General features: G+C 55.8%; 2 protein-coding genes across 3 annotated transcripts; one reads left to right on the top strand and one right to left on the bottom strand.

Annotated features, from left to right (window-relative positions):
- Positions 1 to 3,224: 3,224 nt before the first annotated feature.
- aldh16a1 (aldehyde dehydrogenase 16 family, member A1) lies at positions 3,225 to 16,617 on the bottom strand. The gene is made up of 17 exons (XM_088923814.1): positions 16,349 to 16,617; positions 16,095 to 16,270; positions 15,147 to 15,246; positions 14,488 to 14,614; positions 14,256 to 14,413; positions 13,637 to 13,714; positions 10,204 to 10,391; positions 9,820 to 9,972; positions 9,562 to 9,723; positions 8,834 to 9,066; positions 8,642 to 8,747; positions 7,669 to 7,817; positions 6,120 to 6,287; positions 5,837 to 6,041; positions 5,248 to 5,433; positions 5,008 to 5,133; positions 3,225 to 4,460 (listed from the first exon to the last, which is right to left on the bottom strand). The coding sequence occupies exons 2-17, from the start codon at positions 16,179 to 16,181 to the stop codon at positions 4,296 to 4,298; spliced, it is 2,391 nt and encodes a 796-aa protein (XP_088779940.1). The 5' UTR covers positions 16,182 to 16,270; positions 16,349 to 16,617; the 3' UTR covers positions 3,225 to 4,295.
- Positions 16,618 to 16,715: 98 nt separating this feature from the next.
- Positions 16,716 to 19,576, top strand: LOC148828998 (apoptosis regulator BAX-like). 2 transcript variants are annotated; one of them, XM_088923107.1, is made up of 6 exons: positions 16,716 to 16,793; positions 16,940 to 16,979; positions 17,410 to 17,562; positions 17,846 to 17,981; positions 18,643 to 18,747; positions 18,831 to 19,576. In XM_088923107.1, the coding sequence occupies exons 1-6, from the start codon at positions 16,772 to 16,774 to the stop codon at positions 18,933 to 18,935; spliced, it is 561 nt and encodes a 186-aa protein (XP_088779233.1). In that variant the 5' UTR covers positions 16,716 to 16,771; the 3' UTR covers positions 18,936 to 19,576. The 2 variants fall into 2 exon arrangements, with proteins under 2 accessions (XP_088779233.1, XP_088779234.1); XM_088923108.1 differs by having other exon boundaries at positions 16,724 to 16,793; positions 16,940 to 17,084.
- The last annotated feature ends 499 nt before the right edge of the window (positions 19,577 to 20,075 follow it).

Raw genomic sequence — 20,075 nt, 5'->3', positions numbered from 1 at the left:
GCCTACCGCTCAAAGGTCACCTGTGACTGAGCACTAGCGTAGTTTAGGACAGCCTGTAACAGCCCAGTGCAAAATAGCACAGTGTAGCATAGTTATAGTACAGTATAGCACAGCCCAGTGCAGAATAGCACAGTGTGGCATAGTTATAGTGCAGTATAGCACAGCACAGCACAGAATAGCACAGTGTAGCATAGTTATAGTGCAGTATAGCACAGCACAGCCCAGTGCAGAATAGCACAGTGTAGCATATAGTGCAGTATAGCACAGCACAGCACAGCCTAGTGCAGAATAGCACATTGTGGCATAGTTATAGTGCAGTATAGCACAGCCCAGTGCAGAATAGCACAGTGTAGCATCGTTATAGTGCAGTAAAGCAAAGCACAGCACAGCCTAGTGCAGAATAGCACAGTGTAGCATAGTTATAGTGCAGTATAGCACAGCCCAGTGCAGAATAGCAGTGTAGCATAGTTATAGTGCAGTATAGCACAGCACAGCACAGCCCAGTGCAGAATAGCAGTGTAGCATAGTTATAGTGCAGTATAGCACAGCACAGCCTAGTGCAGAATAGCACAGTGTAGCATAGTTATAGTGCAGTACAGCACAGCATTGTATAGTTATAGCCTGCAAAGTTATAGTACAGTGTAGCAGACTGTAGCTACAGTACAGTACAGCCTGCGATCGACTCATGATCAATATCAGCCAGCTCTCTGATCAAGAACACTCCAGAGAGACTCCTGATTGATGCTCAGTTCAAGAGCAGCCAGATCGCCGCTGGTGTCTCCAAGCTGTACTCACTCCAGGGATCAGAGCTGGCTCTGCTTAAAGAGAACCTCACAGTTCTGCTCCGCTAACCACAGAACCCAGCGAGACGAGGTCAGTCTGGTGTTGAATAGATCCCAGGAGCTCACCCAGCTGTGTCTGGAGAGAAGCCAGGGTATCGGCTTCAACAACATGGCTGGGCAGCTTGTTCCCCACCCCCACCCCCCTCTGTGTACAGAAGAGCCTCCTGTCCTGACTGGAGGAGCTCACCCAGCTGTGTCTGGAGAGAAGCCAGGGTATCGGCCTCAACAACATGGCTGGGCAGCTTGTTCCCCACCCCCACCCCACTCGGTGTAAAGAAGAGCCTCCTGTCCTGACTGAAAGCAAATTCAGAAAATGACCTCAAACGGCAGGCGAGATACATGAGGCCGTGACTATGAAACAGAGGCAGAACAAGAGAGTGGGGGGGGGTCTGGCAGCTGGACAGAGAGAGGGACAGGAGGACGATCATGAACGAGCTCTGTCCAGTGCTCGACCCGAGAGCCGGAATGAGCAGTCTCTGGTGTGGACAGAGTCTCCTGCAGAAGGTGCAGTATTCCATGAGCTGGACATGCAGCGCTGGTCTGAGGGCTACTGTGCACCTCTGTGGCGTTAGACAGGGACGCGTGTACACACCCAGGTGACCAACTGTATTTAAGGAAGTTTCTCTTGAGCAGACGGGGAGCTGGAAGGATGTGTGTGTGTGTGTGTGATTTTGGACCACTGCCCGTCTCGTAAGCTCGGGGAAGGCTGAACGATAACAGAAGAATATTTCCGGACCGCTCTAGTTTCATTACCTTGAGAACAGTACACCGACACCGGGCGCCTCTGGGTGCTTCGCTGCCACGCGTGCGAAATACAAGCTCCCCCCAGTGAGTCCCTGGGGGGGCCGCAGGTCCGCTCGGACTCCCCAGCTCTCCCGAGACCGCGGCGTCTTCAGGCAGGCAGGCGGAGCTGGGGCAGTCCCGAGAGCCACAGACAGACGCGCAGGCACGCAGGCACAGACACAGCGACAACAGCCACAAGCACCTACAGTACATAAACACACTCGAAGACAGACAAAAGAGAGGCTTGGAGACACACCTAAACCGCTCACCGATATTCAGACACACACACACACACGATAACAATAACACACCCTGCGAGACACACAGAGACAGGCCAGCATGCTCACACAGAAACACCCTCACTCGCGCGCGCGCGCACATACACACAGACTGCACAGAAACATGCACACTTGTTTACACACAGTAAGCTGCACAGAAACACACACACCCACACACAAACTGCACAGAAACACACATTCGCACACAGACAGAAATCTGCACAGAAACACACTCGCACAAACTGCACAGAAACACACATTCGCACACAGACAGAAACGTGCACAGAAACACACATTCGCACACAGAAACCTGCACAGAAACACACTCGCACACAGAACCACACGCACCCACACAGACGGAAACGTGCACAGAAACACACAGTCGCACACAGACGGAAACGTGCACAGAAACACACAGTTGCACACAGACGGAAACGTGCACAGAAACACACAGTCGCACACAGACGGAAACGTGCACAGAAACACACAGTCGCACACAGACGGAAACGTGCACAGAAACACATATTCGCACACAGATACACAAAGTCTCACACACACACACAGATGCCGATGCCCAGACAGAGATGCCATGGGCACACTGCACACCGGCAGAGCGAGGCAAGGGCACGCCGACTGGTGCACGCACGCAAAGCCCACTTCACACCCCCACCCCCCTCTACCCCCGGCCAGCGGCCACCGCATCCTCTGTCAGGGGCGCCTGCCAGTTCCCGAGAAGAGAGAGGCGCCGCCTGTGACGGCGGGCGCGATTCTCAGAAACCTGCGCAGCGCAGAGCAGCACGGGCACTGAGCACCGACAACACACTCGACAACACAGACACAGAGGAGCCCCCAGCCCAGGGGGCGCAAGGCGGGGTACACCCTGGGCAGGACGCCCGTCCATCACAGGACACACTCACACCAGGGCCAGTCCATCACAGGACACACACACACACACACACAATGCAAACTCCACACAGACAGCACCCCGGGTCCAGAACCGAACCCAGTGCCCCTGTCAAACCTTCCCATCGCCGGTCCCAACCACGCCACGCCACCAGGCCGGGAGAACGACGGCTATTTCCACCAGCGCGCGCGGGGCGCGGGGGGGACCGGGAAGGGCTGTGGAGCAAGCAGGACCGAGACGCCGCGCCCCGGATTCGCTTCCCAGAGCCGGGAGGACTCCCCACAGCACCAGGGGGCGGCTCACATGACAACAGCGCCCCCAGCGAGAAGGAAGGGGTTCAGAGGCTCCTCCGCCCTGCTGGATGGGGCACGGGCACCGGAAACTCCCAACTTTTTAAACAAACCGAGAGACACAGACGTCCGGGCCGCAGCTCTGTCACAACTTTATTACCCAGAGACAGCCGGGCTCCCGTCACTGCCAGAGCCCCGGGGGCGACAGGCACGAGCGCAGTGAGAGAGAGGTGCGTGTGCGTGTGCGCGCCTGTGTGTGTGTGTGTCTGCATGTGTGAGTGTGTTAGTTTGATAGTATCAGTGTGCGTATATGTGAGTGTATCTGTGTGTCTGTGTGTGCATGTGTTAGTTTGCTTGTGTCTGTGTGTGTCTGGGGATCCAGATGTTCTTGCACTGAGTGCTGTGTGCCAGTGTCTCTAGACAGTGGTGGAGGTCCAGATGTTCTTGCACTGAGTGCTGTGTGCCAGTGTCTCTAGACAGTGGTGGGGATCCAGATGTTCCTGCACTGAGTGCTGTGTGCCAGTGTCTCTAGACAGTGGTGAGGATCCAGATGTTCCTGCACTGAGTGCTGTGTGCCAGTGTCTCTAGACAGTGGTGAGGATCCAGATGTTCCTGCACTGAGTGCTGTGTGCCAGTGTCTCTAGACAGTGGTGGGGATCCAGATGTTCCTGCACTGAGTGCTGTGTGCCAGTGTCTCTAGACAGTGGTGGGGGTCCAGATGTTCCTGCACTGAGTGCTGTGTGCCAGTGTCTCTAGACAGTGGTGGGGATCCAGATGTTCCTGCACTGAGTGCTGTGTGCCAGTGTCTCTAGACAGTGGTGAGGATCCAGATGTTCCTGCACTGAGTGCTGTGTGCCAGTGTCTCTAGACAGTGGTGGGGATCCAGATGTTCCTGCACTGAGTGCTGTGTGCCAGTGTCTCTAGACAGTGGTGGGGGTCCAGATGTTCCTGCACTGAGTGCTGTGTGCCAGTGTCTCTAGACAGTGGTGGGGGTCCAGATGTTCCTGCACTGAGTGCTGTGCCAGTGTCTCTAGACAGTGGTGGGGATCCAGATGTTCCTGCACTGAGTGCTGTGTGCCAGTGTCTCTAGACAGTGGTGGGGGTCCAGATGTTCTTGCACTGAGTGCTGTGTGCCAGTGTCTCTAGACAGTGGTGGGGGTCCAGATGTTCTTGCACTGAGTGCTGTGTGCCAGTGTCTCTAGACAGTGGTGGGGATCCAGATGTTCTTGCACTGAGTGCTGTGTGCCAGTGTCTCTTCGGTGAGGCTGCTCTGGACTGAGCTCCAGTCCCTGGGCTGCCTGCTGTCATTCACCCAGCACCTCTTGACAGACCCCCAGCAGGTGTAGCGCACAAACTGGCACCCCTGAGACAGCCAGGAGAGAGAGAGGTACAGAATCAGGGACCACAGACGCTAGAAGAGGCAGAGGTTTACTTTCTGACACTCTGTTAGAAATACTCCATGCTTAAACAAACATTCTTCCCCAAAAGACATAATTAATCTCAGAGCACCCTGAGAAACACACAGGGCTTCAGAAACAGCATCTGAAACGATTAATGGATATTTTATGGCAAAGGCTCACAGTTATTGCTCTGGGAAAAATTAGATGTTCAGATTCTATGCTTTTTTTTTTCCATTTGGGATGTAAGGAGAGAGGAAAGAGAGAGAGGGAAAGACCAGTCCAGCTCAGGGAATACAAAACGACATACAGAGGCAGAAACACACCGGCAGACCGAGAGAGAGACAGGCAGGGAGAGAGAGAGAGACAGGCAGTCAGAGAGAGAGAGACAGGCAGAGACATAGCTATAAAGCTGTTTGAATCTGAATTTGTCAGAGGCAGACAGAGAGAGGCAGACACAGGTCATGCCTATAAAGCCGTCTGAAATTGAATTTAAGAGAGAGAGGGACTCACCTCCTGTGAGCCCCAGTACCACACAGCCTGCACCGCGCTGTGATTGGCCAGCGTGCGGGTCAGCTGATCCTGCTCGCCGCTGACCACGTTGACCACGCCCCCCGGGAGGTCAGAGGTCTCCAGAACCTGCCAGAGAGACACGGGTCGAGCCTGCACGATTCCTTCTTCTAGCAGGGACTCACTCTCTCACACTCACACACTCACTCACCCTCGTCACCGAGAGCTCACCCGGGCACTCACCTGGCACAGCTGCAGGGCAGGGAGGGGGTGCTTCTCGCTGGGAACCATGACGACAGCGTTGCCGCGGGACACCGCCGCACCCAGCAGAGACACAAAAGACAGGAGAGGAGCGTCGTCGGGGCAGACAACACCCAGCACACCCACGGGCTCCCGGACACAGAGGGTGCAGCCCGGCTGCACAGTGTCCTACACAGAGAGGAGCAGAGGACTGCAGCACTGCGCTATAACTGAAAGTTTAGACACAAGACACAAACACAGACACTCCAGATTCCCTTATAACAGCCTGAGAACAGTGTGTAAACACACAGACACTCCAGATTCCCTTATAACAGCCTGTGAACAGTGTGTAAACACACAGACCCTCCAGATTCCCTTATAACAGCCTGTGGAGAGTGTGTAAACACACAGACACTCCAGATTCCCTTATAACAGCCTGTGGACAGTGTGTAAACACACAGACCCTCCAGATTCCCTTATAACAGCCTGTGGAGAGTGTGTAAACACACAGACACTCCAGATTCCCTTATAACAGCCTGTGGACAGTGTGTAAACACACAGACACCCCAGATTACACCTGACCAAAGCTCACCTGTACTGTTCCTCCAGATTTGTCGCACAGCGCTGCCCAGTGGAACAGCTGGGACACACTCAGGTCCACCTCCTTGCTGGCCTCCTCCAGCGAGACGCCGGTGAGGCTCCGCAGTGACCGAGCGAACTCCTCCCGCCTCTGCTCCAGGTTCTCGGCCAGGAAGTAGAGAATCTGGCAGCGGGAGTGGCAGCCCTTCTTGCGCCAGCTGAGGAAGAGGAGGAAGAGGTCAGCGGAGAGGGAGGCGCCGGGGACGGGGAATCTGCCGACGGACGCGGGCTCGCACCCTGACTGGGCCTTGCTGGCCGCCTCCACCGCGTTCCGGATGTCCTTCCTGCCACCGTCGGGGACGTAGCCGAGAACAGCGCCCCCTGCGGCCAGCACAGCGCGATAGCACCCCGAGTCAGGCCGGCACTGGCTGCCTCCAATGTACAGCTTATAGGAGCGATCCAGCCTGTGAGAAAAATCAACACTCCAGCACATGAACACTGCACTGAGAGAGAGGGGTTAATACACACACACTGACTGGACACTCCAGTACATTAACACTGCACTGAGAGAGAGAGGGGTTAATACAGACACACTGACTGGACACTCCAGTACATTAACACTGCACTGAGAGAGAGAGGGGTTCATACAGACACACTGACTGGACACTCCAGTACATTAACACTGCACTGAGAGAGAGAGAGAGGGGTTAATACACACACACTGACTGGACACTCCAGTACACTAACACTGCACTGAGAGAGAGAGGGGTTAATACACACACACTGACTGGACACTCCAGGACATGAACACTGCACTGAGAGAGAGAGGGGTTAATACACACACACTGACTGGACACTCCAGTACATTAACACTGCACTGAGAGAGAGGGGTTAATACACACACACTGACTGGACACTCCAGTACATTAACACTGCACTGAGAGAGAGAGGGGTTAATACAGACACACTGACTGGACACTCCAGTACATTAACACTGCACTGAGAGAGAGAGGGGTTCATACACACACACTGACTGGACACTCCAGTACATTAACACTGCACTGAGAGAGAGAGGGGTTAATACACACACACTGACTGGACACTCCAGTACATTAACACTGCACTGAGAGAGAGAGAGGGGTTAATACACACACACTGGACACTCCAGTACATGAACACTGCACTGAGAGAGAGAGGGGTTAATACACACACACTGACTGGACACTCCAGTACATTAACACTGCACTGAGAGAGAGAGGGGTTAATACACACACACTGACTGGACACTCCAGTACATCAACACTGCACTGAGAGAGAGAGGGGTTAATACAGACACACTGACTGGACACTCCAGTACATTAACACTGCACTGAGAGAGAGAGGGGTTAATACAGACACACTGACTGGACACTCCAGTACATTAACACTGCACTGAGAGAGAGAGGGGTTAATACAGACACACTGACTGGACACTCCAGTACATTAACACTGCACTGAGAGAGAGAGGGGTTAATACAGACACACTGACTGGACACTCCAGTACATTAACACTGCACTGAGAGAGAGAGGGGTTCATACACACACACTGACTGGACACTCCAGTACATGAACACTGCACTGAGAGAGAGAGGGGTTCATACAGACACACTGACTGGACACTCCAGTACATTAACACTGCACTGAGAGAAAGAGGGGTTAATACACACACACTGACTGGACACTCCAGTACATTAACACTGCACTGAGAGAGAGAGAGGGGTTAATACACACACACTGACTGGACACTCCAGTACATGAACACTGCACCGAGAGGGGGGGGAGCAGCACCAACACTGTCACTCTTACTGGGGGGTGTCGTTCTCTGCAGCAGCAGGGATCCCTCCTTCAGGAATGGGGGGTCTCTTGCAGGACGTCCCGAAGTTGTCGTAGTCCAGCGGGAGTGGAGCGGAGCGCGGAGGAGGGGGGGCCGAGGGGCGCAGGAACTGATACAGGCCCTGAGGAAGAGGAGGAGGGAGAGGAGGCATTGGAGAGCCCAGAGCCCAGAGCCCAGAGCCCAGAGGGACGAGTCTCAGAGCCCAGAGCCCAGAGCCCAGAGCCCAGAGGGACGGGTCTCAGAGCCCAGAGCCCAGAGGGACGGGTCTCAGAGCCCAGAGCCCAGAGCCCAGAGCCCAGAGGGACGGGTCTCAGAGCCCAGAGCCCAGAGGGACGGGTCTCAGAGCCCAGAGCCCAGAGCCCAGAGCCCAGAGCCCAGAGGGACGGGTCTCAGAGCCCAGAGCCCAGAGCCCAGAGCCCAGAGGGACGAGTCTCAGAGCCCAGAGCCCAGAGCCCAGAGCCCAGAGCCCAGAGGGACGGGTCTCAGAGCCCAGAGCCCAGAGCCCAGAGGGACGGGTCTCAGAGCCCAGAGCCCAGAGGGACGGGTCTCAGAGCCCAGAGCCCAGAGCCCAGAGCCCAGAGCCCAGAGCCCAGAGCCCAGAGGGACGGGTCTCAGAGCCCAGAGCCCAGAGCCCAGAGCCCAGAGCCCAGAGCCCAGAGGGACGGGTCCCAGAGCCCAGAGCCCAGAGCCCAGAGCCCAGAGGGACGGGTCCCAGAGCCCAGAGCCCAGAGCCCTGAGCCCTGAGCCCTGAGCCCTGAGCCCTGAGCCCTGAGCCCTGAGCCTCCAGGTGCACTCTGCGCTGAGTGCAGACATTCGGAACCCGCGATCCGAAGAGCTATTCCCTATTAGGCAGCGGCGGTATTTCTCTCGCCCTGCGACGCGTGTCAGCGGGGTTGACCCGCGGGGGCTCCCCGACACCGCCAGCGGTACCCCCCGCCCCCTCACCTCTCGGCCCCCGTCCGCGCAGGTCCCGCTCTGCTTGACGCCTCCGGGCCCGGCCGTCGCGTCGAAGAGGGAGTGGGAGTTGACCCACACCGTCGCCACCTGCAGGCTGGGAGAGACAGGGCAGCGTGGGCACCGGCGCCGGGGGTGCGGGCGGGCAGCGGCGGGCGGGGGCGGCGGCCGGTCGCCCGGTACCTCAGGGCGCTCTCCAGCGCCAGCGTGACGTCCTCCGTCCACACCGCCGCCGCCAGGCCCCGCGGGCTGTGGCTGCCCAGGTCGAGCCCCTCCTTGGCGGTGCGGAAGGGCAGGGCGGGCAGCAGGGGCCCCGGCAGGGGGTCCCAGACGCAGCGGGCACAGGGGGCCACGCCCCACAGCACCGTCGGGGGGTAGAGAGGGTCAGCCGCGGGTGCCGGAGAGGGCTGGATCACCTGCGGAGGCAGAGAGCAGAGACACACTGGACTGGGAGAGGGGTCACTCAGTCCTGGACCGCAGCGCCCCCTACTGGACCACACTGAACTGGACCACAGCGCCCTCTACTGGACCACACTGAACTGGACCGCAGCGCCCTCTACTGGACCACACTGAACTGGACCACAGCGCCCTCTACTGGACCACACTGGACCCCGGCGCCCCCTACTGGACCACACTGAACTGGACCACAGCGCCCTCTACTGGACCACACTGGACCCCAGCGCCCTCTGCTGGACCCCAGCGCCCTCTACTGGACCACACTGGACCCCAGCACCCTCTACTGGACCACACTGGACCCCAGCGCCCTCTACTGGACCCCAGCGCCCTCTGCTGGACCACACTGGGCCGCGTCTGCACGACTGACGTGGGCTCGTCTCGCTCGGAGTGCTGTCTCGGAGCAGCGCCGCGCACGCAGAGGCCCGGTCCCTCTCGCCGGAGACAGGCCCGCTCACCCTGGCGCCCTGACCGCGGGCCTCCTCGACCGCCCGGTCCAGGCCGCGCCGCCCGCCGGCGTCCTGCAGGGGGAGACAGCGCAGCGCCGCCACCCTCCACTGCAGCCGGGAGAGCACCGCCTCCCACACGGACTCCTGCACCAGCAGCACCCACTGACACAGCTGGGGGGGAGAGACAGACAGGGGGGTCAATACCACTCCCTCTCGCACCCCGCACCCCGCACCCCGCGCCCCCCCCCCCAGCTGTGCCGGACTCGCCTCGGTCCTCCGGGTGAAGGCCGCCTCGATCACGGCGTCCACGGCGCTGTCCAGGTCCGCCGACTCGAAGACGATGAAGGGACACTGGCCCCAGAGGGAGAGAGACAGGGGGACCCCAAACCCAGCAGTCTCCCTGCCCAGTATCACTGCGTCCTGAGAGAGAGAGGGGGGTTAATACAGACACACTGACTGGACACTCCAGTACATTAACACTGCACTGAGAGAGAGAGGGGTTAATACAGACACACTGACTGGACACTCCAGTACATTAACACTGCACTGAGAGAGAGAGGGGTTAATACACACACACTGACTGGACACTCCAGTACATGAACACTGCACTGAGAGAGAGAGGGGTTAATACACACACACAGGCCTCAGTACCTCTCTCCTCCCAGTGAAGGCGACAGCATGGACCCCCGGGTGCTGTGCCAGCTGGACCGCGAGCTGCAGGCTGTCGCCCGTCAGGACGTTCAGGGTGCCTGCGGGCAGCCCGGCCTCCGCGGCCAGCTCCGCCAGGAGCAGCGCGGCCAGCCGGGCGCAGTGGGACGGCCGGAGCACCACCGCGTTTCCTGGGAGACAGGGGAGAGAGTCGCCATCAACCCGCCAGCAAGAATCGGGCTGTGAATGTCCGACAGTGTCACCCAGCCCCTCGCCATATACGGCAGTGAAGAGTGGGGTCCCCTCACAGACCAGGGGTACACTCAATGGTACACCCCACAGAAACTCTGCACATGGAGATCTGTAGAAACATCCTCCGTGTGCAGAGAAAGACACCTAACAAGGGGTGCAGGGCCGGATTAGGCCAGTACCCACTATTGATAAACATACAGAAAAGAATATTCAAGTATTGGCTACACCTAAAACACACCAACCAAAATTCCTACCACCACAAAGCCCTGCTGAGCCAAGAGCTGAGCCCAAAACAGAGCCCCTGAGCCAGCTGGTCCTGAGAGGGAGTATGTGATCTCCTGTCCCAGCCTGAGGAACAGACAGTGAGCCTGTCTCTCAATAATAATAGTAATACAGTGTGTGATCTCCTGTCCCAGCCTGAGGAACAGACAGTGAGTCTGTCTCTCAATAATAATAATACAGTGTATGATCTCCTGTCCCAGCCTGAGGAACAGTGAGCCTGTCTCTCAATAATAATAATACAGTGTGTGATCTCCTGTCCCAGCCTGAGGAACAGACAGTGAGCCTGTCTCTCAATAATAATAATACAGTGTGTGATCCCCTGTCCCAGCCTGAGGAACAGACAGTGAGCCTGTCTCCCAGTAATGCGCCATCTGTCTGTATGTAAATATCTTATGACGTGTCTGTATTGTAAATTTCTGCAGATTTATTGTTTTATGTTAATTGTATTTGCTTTGCTGTGGCAACACTGATCGTACTCATCGGTCATGCCAACGAAGCACCTTGAATTGAATCGAGAGAGAGAGATGGGGAGACAGGGAGAGAGAGACTTCATCACCCCCAGTGGCGGCGCAGGATGGCCTACACCAGTCATGGCCTGAAAATAACCACCACCTCACCTTTCACCCACAAAACTGCAGCTCACAGGGCTTTCCAGAGGAAGCATCACACAGCACGACCCACACGTGAGAGCGCACAGGAACAGTGACAAGAGCTATCGCAGACACAAGGAATAAGGAGCAGCACCCAGGAGCTCACGTTAAAAAATGTAACGGCGCAAAATAAAAAGGTCAAAGGTGACTGAGAGGAATAAAACGTCAATAGAAAACATCAACATCAAATGAACAGGAAAACACAACAGGTAACCCCCGTCTCCGAGCCGAACTGGCTCCATCCCTCTGCTCTCCTCCAACTGAGAGCTGGTGTGTGAGAGAGGACTGGAGCATCATCCAGGTGGGGGTGCAGGGGATCCCTGTGAGCTGTACAGCGCTCAGAGGGGAGTCTGCAGGCAGGCGCTACACAAGTGCGAGGAACGGTTGAAGATTTATTGTCGTTATTAATGGCTCCTGAGTTTTCCCAGCAGCTGCCGGAGCTCTGCCCGGCGCACGGCCGCCCTCTGCTGGCTGCGGCCGGGAACACACCCGGCCCCACAGCAACGCGCGGCTAGCTCCCAGCACAGCCAGCGCTGGTCGCCGGCCCCGCCGGGTGGCCACTGCGCGGAACTGCAGCAGCAGGAGCAAAAAAACAAAACAAAAAAAAACTACAAACCAACCACCCGCACTTGCTCCTGCGAGTCAGGAGGGAGCGTGCTCCTGATGAGGGCTTCCCAGGCACAGGCCTGCAGACAGGCCGGGTAAGAAGTCACGGACGGGCAACAAAAATCAAATTTTAGATATAAAATGATCCTTTATTCCCAAGCCCTGCTTAATTGGGAAAGCTGATTAAAGTTCAATTGTTTTTAACTGTCCGTCACGCATCTCTCTCTCTCTCACTGACTCGTTATTTCTGTCTCTGAGTGGCAGGGATGACTTTCTCCTGCGTGTGTCCTGCGTGCCCATGCCATCCTTGTGCGCGTTGAGAGAGTGTTGAGAGAGTGCGTGTTGAGTGTGTACTGAGTGCTGTGTGTGCGTTGGGAGTGTGTGTTGAGTGCTGTGTGCGCGTTGGGAGTGTGTGTTGAGTGCTGTGTGCGCGTTGAGAGAGTGCGTGTTGAGTGTGTACTGAGTGCTGTGTGCGTGTTGAGAGAGTGCTTGTTGAGTGTGTACTGAGTGCTGTGTGCGTTGGGAGAGTGTTGGGAGTGTGTGTTGAGTGTGTACTGAGTGCTGTGTGCACATTGGGAGAGTGTGTTGAGTGTGTACTGAGTGCTGTGTGCGCATTGGGAGAGTGTTGGGAGTGTGTGTTGAGTGTGTGTTGAGTGCTGTGTGTGTGTTGGGAGAGTGTTGAGTGTGTACTGAGTGCTGTGTGTGTGTTGGGAGAGTGTTGGGGAGAGTGTGTTGAGTGTGTACTGAGTGCTGTGTGCGCATTGGGAGAGTGTTGGGAGTGTGTGTTGAGTGTGTGTTGAGTGCTGTGTGTGTGTTGGGAGAGTGTTGAGTGTGTACTGAGTGCTGTGTGCGCGTTGGGAGAGTGTTGGGAGTGTGTGTTGAGTGTGTGTGTTGAGTGTGTGTGTTGAGTGCTGTGTGTGCATTAATAATAATAATAATAATAATTGCTTACTCTTATATAGCGCTTTTCTGGACACTCCACTCAAAGCTCTTTCCAGGTCATGGGGATCCCCTCCACCCCCACCAGTGTGCAGCCCCACCTGGATGATGCTCCAGTCCGCTCCCCACACACCAGCTCTCAGTGGGAGGAGAGCAGAGGGATGGAGCCAGTTCAGAGAGGGGGGTTATTAGGAGGCCATGAGGGGTAAAGGCCAGGGGGGAGTTTGACCAGGACACTGGGGTGACACCCCGACTCTTCTCGAGAGACACCCTGGGATTGTTAATGACCACAGAGAGTCAGGACCTCGGGTTTACGTCTCATCTGAAGGACGGCGCCTGTTTACAGTCTAGTGTCCCCGTCACTATACTGGGGCATCAGGACCCACACAGACCGCAGGGTGAGCGCCCCCTGCTGGCCCCACTAACACCTCTCCCGGCAGCAGCCTCAGCTCTCCCAGGAGTCTCCCCTCCAGGTACTGGCCAGGCCCACACTGCTGGGCTCCAGTGGGGCTGCCAGCTGGGAGCTGCAGGGTGATATGGCTGCTGTTGGGAGAGTGTTGAGAGTGTGTGTTGAGTATGTGCGTTGGGAGAGAGCTGTGTCTTTTACCTGCCTGCATGTGGGACAGCGAAGGCAGGGAGCAGGTACCGCAGAACCAGAACCGGGCCCCCGCGTCAGCCCGTTCCCCCCCGCCCCGCTCAGGACTCACCCATGGCCAGCGCCGGCAGGACCTTGCCCATGACGAACAGCAGGGGGCAGTCTCCAGAGGCCACCACAGCCACCACACCTGAGAGAGAGAGAGGGGGGGGGAGGGCGGCAGGAAGGTCAGAGCAGCCTCGCGATCGCCGGCCGTCCCCTGTTGATGATGTCACTTCCTGCCGCCCTCTTCAGGCACTAGAGCAGTGCTGGACAGACTAGCAGAACCTCCTTACATGGGAATGTCGGGTTGAAGGAGTCTGATCTTGTGTTACACGGTGCACAGGGTGGAATACGGAAAAGAGAACACTGATTTATAATTAATCTGTGAGCCACGCTGGGCAGGCATCACATCCTCAGAACACGATGGCCTGCTGTTTGCCCACAGCCTGGTGTTCCATAGTGACCGCTCCCGGAGAAAGAGAAAACGTCCGTCAGCCCGGAGGGCGTGCGCAGGAGGCAGGCACCCGTCCCGAGCCCCGAGGGCGCCCCCTACAGGGCGAGGAGAAAACCAGGCTGGTCCTCGTGCACGCGCGTCCTCGCGCACGCTCACACACGCTCGCACGACTGACGGCGAGCTGGTTCGGCCTCGCTCGGGCCCCGGACGGGCGCGCTCGGCGCCGTGCCCTCACCGTGCGGCGCCCAGCCGGCCAGCGCCTGCTCCCTCAGCTGCGCCCAGCCCGTCAGGTGGTACAGGAGCCGGGCCAGAGCCGGGACGTCCCCAGGGCTGCCCTGGAGGCAGCTCAGCCCCGCCACACACTGGGAGTGTCTCTGCACGCTGCGGCACAGGCTGGGGGAGAGAGAGGGAGGCAGCGTGAGCGCAGGGCCAGGCAGTACGAGCGAGCCACAGGGCCAGAATCTTACCTGTACAGGTGTCGAGCTCTGGTGTGGCAGGGCAGCTCACTCCACACCTGAAAACCTTTCTGGGCCGAGGAGACTGAGACAGAGACATCATCACCTGCTGCACACAGTGTACTGCACACCGTCTCACCTGAGAGAGACACCACAGTACATTAACACTGCACTGAGAGAGAGGGGTTCATACAGACACACTGACTGGACACTCCAGTACATTAACACTGCACTGAGAGAGAGAGGGGTTAATACAGACACACTGACTGGACACTCTAGTACATTAACACTGCACTGAGAGAGAGAGAGGGGTTCATACACACACACTGACTGGACACTCCAGTACATTAACACTGCACTGAGAGAGAGAGAGAGGGGTTCATACACACACACTGACTGGACACTCCAGTACATTAACACTGCACTGAGAGAGAGAGGGGTTAATACACACACACTGACTGGACACTCCAGTACATTAACACTGCACTGAGAGAGAGAGGGGTTAATACACACACACTGACTGGACACTCCAGTACATTAACACTGCACTGAGAGAGAGAGGGGTTAATACACACACACTGAGTGACTGAAACCTGAATCAAGTGACCAGACATATGGCCATTAAAAAGACACAGAAGGAAAGAAAAATTAAACCCAAACAGTGAGCTTACCTGCCGAGTCAGTAATGGTGTCTGTCTGTCGGCCTTCAGGTCTGATAAACTGACCACCGATGAACAAACCCAGACTGCGGCCGTGATGATCTAACCATGCCTGAAAAATACAGACACTACAGTTCATTAACACTGCACTGAGAGAGAGAGAGAGGGGTTAATACAGACACATCCTCCAAACACTCTGTTTTGATTAGCTAGTTCTGGAAAGGAGGTAACATCCTACCAGCCAATCGAATGTCAGGAATTCACAATCAAGATCACAGTCCAGCCTGGAGAGCCTCAGACTGCTCTGTCAGTGTCAGTGGAGTCTGATTATAATCCCAGTTCATAACTAATCCAGCTCCCAGTCCAGTCAGTCCAGTCCAGCCTGGAGAGCCTCAGACTGCTCTGTCAGTGTCAGTGGAGTCTGATTATAATCCCAGTGAAGAACTAATCCAGCTCCCAGTCCAGTCAGTGCACTGTAGTAAAGCCTGGAGAGTCTCAGACACTGTCAGTGAGCCACTCCAGGTTTTATCTGACCGAGTCTGAGAGTCACATGGAGGTCTTGTGGTCTCCTCTAATCCAGATCACATGTAAAACAGATCTGATTCCAGAAGACAAGCAATATCATCAATAACAACTGTTCATTCCACACACGTACAGTACGTACTGAAACGAATCTGCAGATACACGGGATAGTTCCAACGAACTGAACTTGTCAAAAGCTGAAAGATCAACACCCGCATCAGGGACACACGAGGTGCTCACAGGGCCAGGGCGACACCACACGTGGGCACCGCGGTGTTGGAGCCTGCTCTGTGCCATGCTCGGTGCTGTGTCTCAACTGTACGGCCGGAACAGGGAGCTGGTGGGGAGATACTGGACGTGGCGGCGGGTGTAAGGACAGACTGGGAAGGGGCTGGGAGAAGAGGCGAACACGCGGGGAAGGGAGACGCCGAGGCGTACCTGAGCGGCGCCGGTGCTGTCCGGGCACGGCCCGTACTCCATGGTCTCGAAGATGTCGTGCACGGTCCTGCGGGAGCTGGCGGCCATGGACACGCGTGTGCGTGGGACTGGTGAAAAGGGTTTTCGCGCTCTCTCTCTCTCTCGGCGAGGCTCCGAGCGATTCTGTTATTACAGAGCTAATGGAAATAACGGTTTATTTCCTGCCCCGGGACTACAGATGTAAATGACTTTCTCAACCAGCTTTATCCCTGCACCTTCAGAGCCGTGGGCGCCGACGCCGTTCAGCAGCCTGCGCTCAGCCTCTTCTCCACACCTTCGAGCTGCGGCCGTAGATGTTTATTTCCGTCACTGTATCTCTCTCTCTCCGCCCGTCTTCCTCATGCAGACCCGCCACTCCGCAAAAAGAAAGAAGTCACTCCTCCTTCCCTCCGTCTCAAGTTCAAAGTTACAAAAAAAAACCCCTCCCACCAACCACACACACTCACACACTCCTGACTAAAAGAACAGCACCAGCCCCATTTCCACACGGACCGCTTTCTGCGACGGACTTCCGCCGGAAAAGGGGTGGGGAGAGGGGGCGGGGCTTCCCACAGTGTGGTCACGTAATAGGAAGAAGAGGGCGCCTCCTGATTGGAGGAGGTGAGGAGTGCGAGAGATAGTTCGCTCATCTGGAGGTCATGGAAACTTATCGATTATCAGGTGATACAAGATCAGCCAACCTTATTTTCAGAATCAGTACATCAGTGTGTTATTAGTGGGGATGATCAGGCTCTTTTCTGTGCTTAGATGCTGTACACAGGGAGGAATCTCCAACTTTTTCACTTTTCCACTCTGTTTCGTTTCAGATGAGCGGCTCATGGAGACGAGCGAGTTCGTACTGAGGCAGTGAGTAGATCCTCTCTGTCGCTGTTGACGTTCACGCACCTGTCTCTGTGAGCTTTGCATGGGGGCAGGTACCTGGTGCTGGAGATCACAGGAGACATACTGCAGGTGACAGGAGAAGAGCAGGCAGAGTTCACACACTGGACAGTGCTGTAGCCATATCACACTATATCACTGCACTGTAGTGCTCTATACTGCCTCTGCTGTCTATCTCACAGTATGACAGAGCAGTGAGGAGTGGTGTTCAGTGTGCTGTACTGTACTGCACACTCCAGTAGTGTTGTAGTGTAGTGCTCTATACTGCCCTCTGCTGTGTATCTCACAGTATGACAGAGCAGTGAGGAGTGGTGTTCAGTGTGCTGGACAGGTGTGGGATGATTGTATCTGTTCGAGATGAGCCAGCGACTGAAGAGCGTGTCTGTGTCTCTGTCAGTGTGATCCAGGAGCAGTTGGAGGAGGCATCACTAGATGGCGCTGAAGCTGACAGTTTGCACCTCATCCACAACGAGGACAAGGTGCTGGATGACATTGCCATGAAGTGCCGCCGAGCGGCTGATACCCTGCAGAGAGATACTGAGCTGAACCAGTAAGAGTGCAGTGTGTACATACTGGAGTGTCCAGTCAGTGTGTCTGTATTAACCCCTCTTTCTCAGTGCAGTGTTAATGTACTGGAGTGTCCAGTCAGTGTGTCTGTATGAACCCCTCTCTCTCTCAGTGCAGTGTTCATGTGCTGGAGTGTCCAGTCAGTGTGTGTGTATTAACCCCTCTCTCTCTCAGTGCAGTGTGTACATACTGGAGTGTCCAGTCAGTGTGTGTGTATTCACTTCTCTCGTTTTATAACTGTGTTCTTATATCATCCTTTCTTTCAGTGCTATAGACAGCTGCTGGCCTCTTGGAAGTAGAGACAGTTTTTGGCGTCTTGTGGAGAAGGTGTTTAGTGATGGACAGGTGTCCTGGGAGAGAATCATTGTGCTGTTTTATATTGCAGGCAAACTGGCTGTGAAGGTAAAAACATTTCAATCTGCCCATCTCTGTCATTCAGATACGGACTAGCTCATCACCTTCTTCCTCATTTATTAAAGGAGTAACTTTCTCTCTCAGTGCAGTGTTAATGTACTGGAGTGTCCAGTCAGTGTGTCTGTATTAACCCCTCTCTCTCTCTCAGTGCAGTGTTAATGTACTGGAGTGTCCAGCCAGTGTGTCTGTATTAACCCCTCTCTCTCTCTCAGTGCAGTGTTAATGTACTGGAGTGTCCAGCCAGTGTGTCTGTATGAACCCCTCTCTCTCTCAGTGCAGTGTTCATGTACTGGAGTGTCCAGTCAGTGTGTCTGTATGAACCCCTCTCTCTCTCAGTGCAGTGTTCATGTACTGGAGTGTCCAGTCAGTGTGTCTGTATGAACCCCTCTCTCTCTCAGTGCAGTGTTAATGTACTGGAGTGTCCAGTCAGTGTGTCTGTATTAACCCCTCTCTCTCTCAGTGCAGTGTTAATGTACTGGAGTGTCCAGTCAGTGTGTGTATTAACCCCTCTCTCTCTCAGTGCAGTGTTAATGTACTGGAGTGTCCAGTCAGTGTGTCTGTATTAACCCCTCTCTCTCTCTCTCAGTGCAGTGTTCATGTACTGGAGTGTCCAGTGTGTCTGTATTTATCTCTTCTTTCTGTCCCCCAGGTGGTTCAGGCCTGTGTCCCTCAGACAGTTGTGGTGATAATAAAGTGGACTCTGGAATTCCTGCAGCAGAGGTTCCTGAACTGGATTCGGGAGCAGGGCGGCTGGGTAAGAGACTGCCGGCGGGTGCTCTGGGTCTCCGCCGGCCAGTGGGACGAGCCCGCAGGCTGACGTCTGTGTCTCCCGCGCAGGAGAGCGCCCTGGGCTTCCTCGGCACCACCCCCCTGCAGCTCCTGGCGATCTTCCTCTGCGGGGCGCTGCTCGGCGGCGCCATCGTGTGGACGGCGAGGAGGTGAGCGGCACGGCCGTCTGCCCGTCCCGCCTGGGCGTGCGCAGGCCGGACCGTTCGAGATGGGACAGGGACCGGGCGCCCCGAGCCTCTCGCTCTCTCCCCCCCCCCCTCCTCCTCCTCCTCTCTGCCCCTCAGATCCTGCTCCCGCAGAGACGCCGAGCCCCGGGGGTCCGCGTGGCGGGACCGACGGGGCCTGTAGTTTCCGAGAAGAGTCAGTCAGGGCAGGACTGACTCGGTGACCTTTGACCCAGCCTGCGGGGGAGGGGGTCCCGCCTGGAGGCGAGGAGGAGATCGCCCCCTGCTGGCGCCCGGCCCCTCTCTCCACGAGCACGCAGCCTCGGAAATGACAACAGCAGACGTCTGCCCTTTTTTTTTGGCATAAGCTTCAGTAATTTTATTCATTTTTATTTCCTTTTTATCCATTTTTTAGTATTTTTTCAGCTTTTTGCATTTTTTTCTGTATCTCCCTATGGCAAAGGTTTCGGGTTAAATAATTGGCATTCAGTTTCAACCCCATGATCATACTGGTTGGTTTTTTTTTTGTTGTTTTTTTTTTCCATTATCATCTTTTTTTTTGGCGTTTTTGTCTTTTTTACAGCTTTTAAAAATATAAAAAGACAAATAAACATTCCATTGAAATATTGATACAACATTTGTTTTTCTTAATATATATATATATCCAGCAACAGTCATGGGTATCATAGACCATACATGTACCACAGTGTCTCTCTCTCTTTGCATAAAGGTAAGTGCGTGTGTGTGTACAGAGCTCTGCACACGCACACGCACACGCACACGCACAGATTTCTGGAGTGACAGTCGATGAAGGCTGCATCAGTGTTCCGAGACAGTTTGCGTGTCATATACAGTTCTTGTGTCGCGATCCTGCTGGGCTCTGCTCCACCATCGCACGGCTCCAGGGTGCCGGGGTCTTTCGGCCGCTCGGTGAGCACGGCGCCCAGCTCGGGCCGCGGTCTGGAGCTCTCCCGGGCCTTTTTGGCGCCACAGTTCCAGTCTCTCCCACCCCCTGCTCCCAGTCGGACTGGGGGGGGGGGGGGGGGTCCGGTGGTCCTGTGCAGCTGTGCAGGAGCCTGGGATCAGGGGGTGATCCAAGGACTGGACGCTCCAGTCCACCACAGGTTTC

The sequence above is a fragment of the Atractosteus spatula genome, chromosome 8 (genome assembly GCF_055471065.1).
Source record: "Atractosteus spatula isolate fAtrSpa1 chromosome 8, fAtrSpa1.hap1, whole genome shotgun sequence".
Lineage (NCBI taxonomy): Eukaryota > Metazoa > Chordata > Actinopteri > Semionotiformes > Lepisosteidae > Atractosteus > Atractosteus spatula.
Note: the sequence above shows the minus strand (reverse complement) of the source record. Positions and strands in the feature narration are given on the sequence as shown.

What these genes read in the sequence shown, in the direction of transcription:
- aldh16a1 (XM_088923814.1), bottom strand. Translation starts at nt 16,181, where the DNA reads ATGGCCGCCAGCTCCCGCAGGACCGTGCACGACATCTTCGAGACCATG. An exon ending in GCAGAGAACGACACCCCCCA is followed by an intron (nt 6,288 to 7,668) that starts GTAAGAGTGACA and finishes TTTTTCTCACAG; the next exon opens with GCTGGATCGCTCCTATAAGC. An exon ending in CTGCCCTGCAGCTGTGCCAG is followed by an intron (nt 5,134 to 5,247) that starts GTGAGTGCCCGG and finishes TCTCTCTGGCAG; the next exon opens with GTTCTGGAGACCTCTGACCT.
- LOC148828998 (XM_088923107.1), top strand. Translation starts at nt 16,772, where the DNA reads ATGGAAACTTATCGATTATCAG. An exon ending in AGAGATACTGAGCTGAACCA is followed by an intron (nt 17,563 to 17,845) that starts GTAAGAGTGCAG and finishes CCTTTCTTTCAG; the next exon opens with TGCTATAGACAGCTGCTGGC. An exon ending in TTCGGGAGCAGGGCGGCTGG is followed by an intron (nt 18,748 to 18,830) that starts GTAAGAGACTGC and finishes TCTCCCGCGCAG; the next exon opens with GAGAGCGCCCTGGGCTTCCT.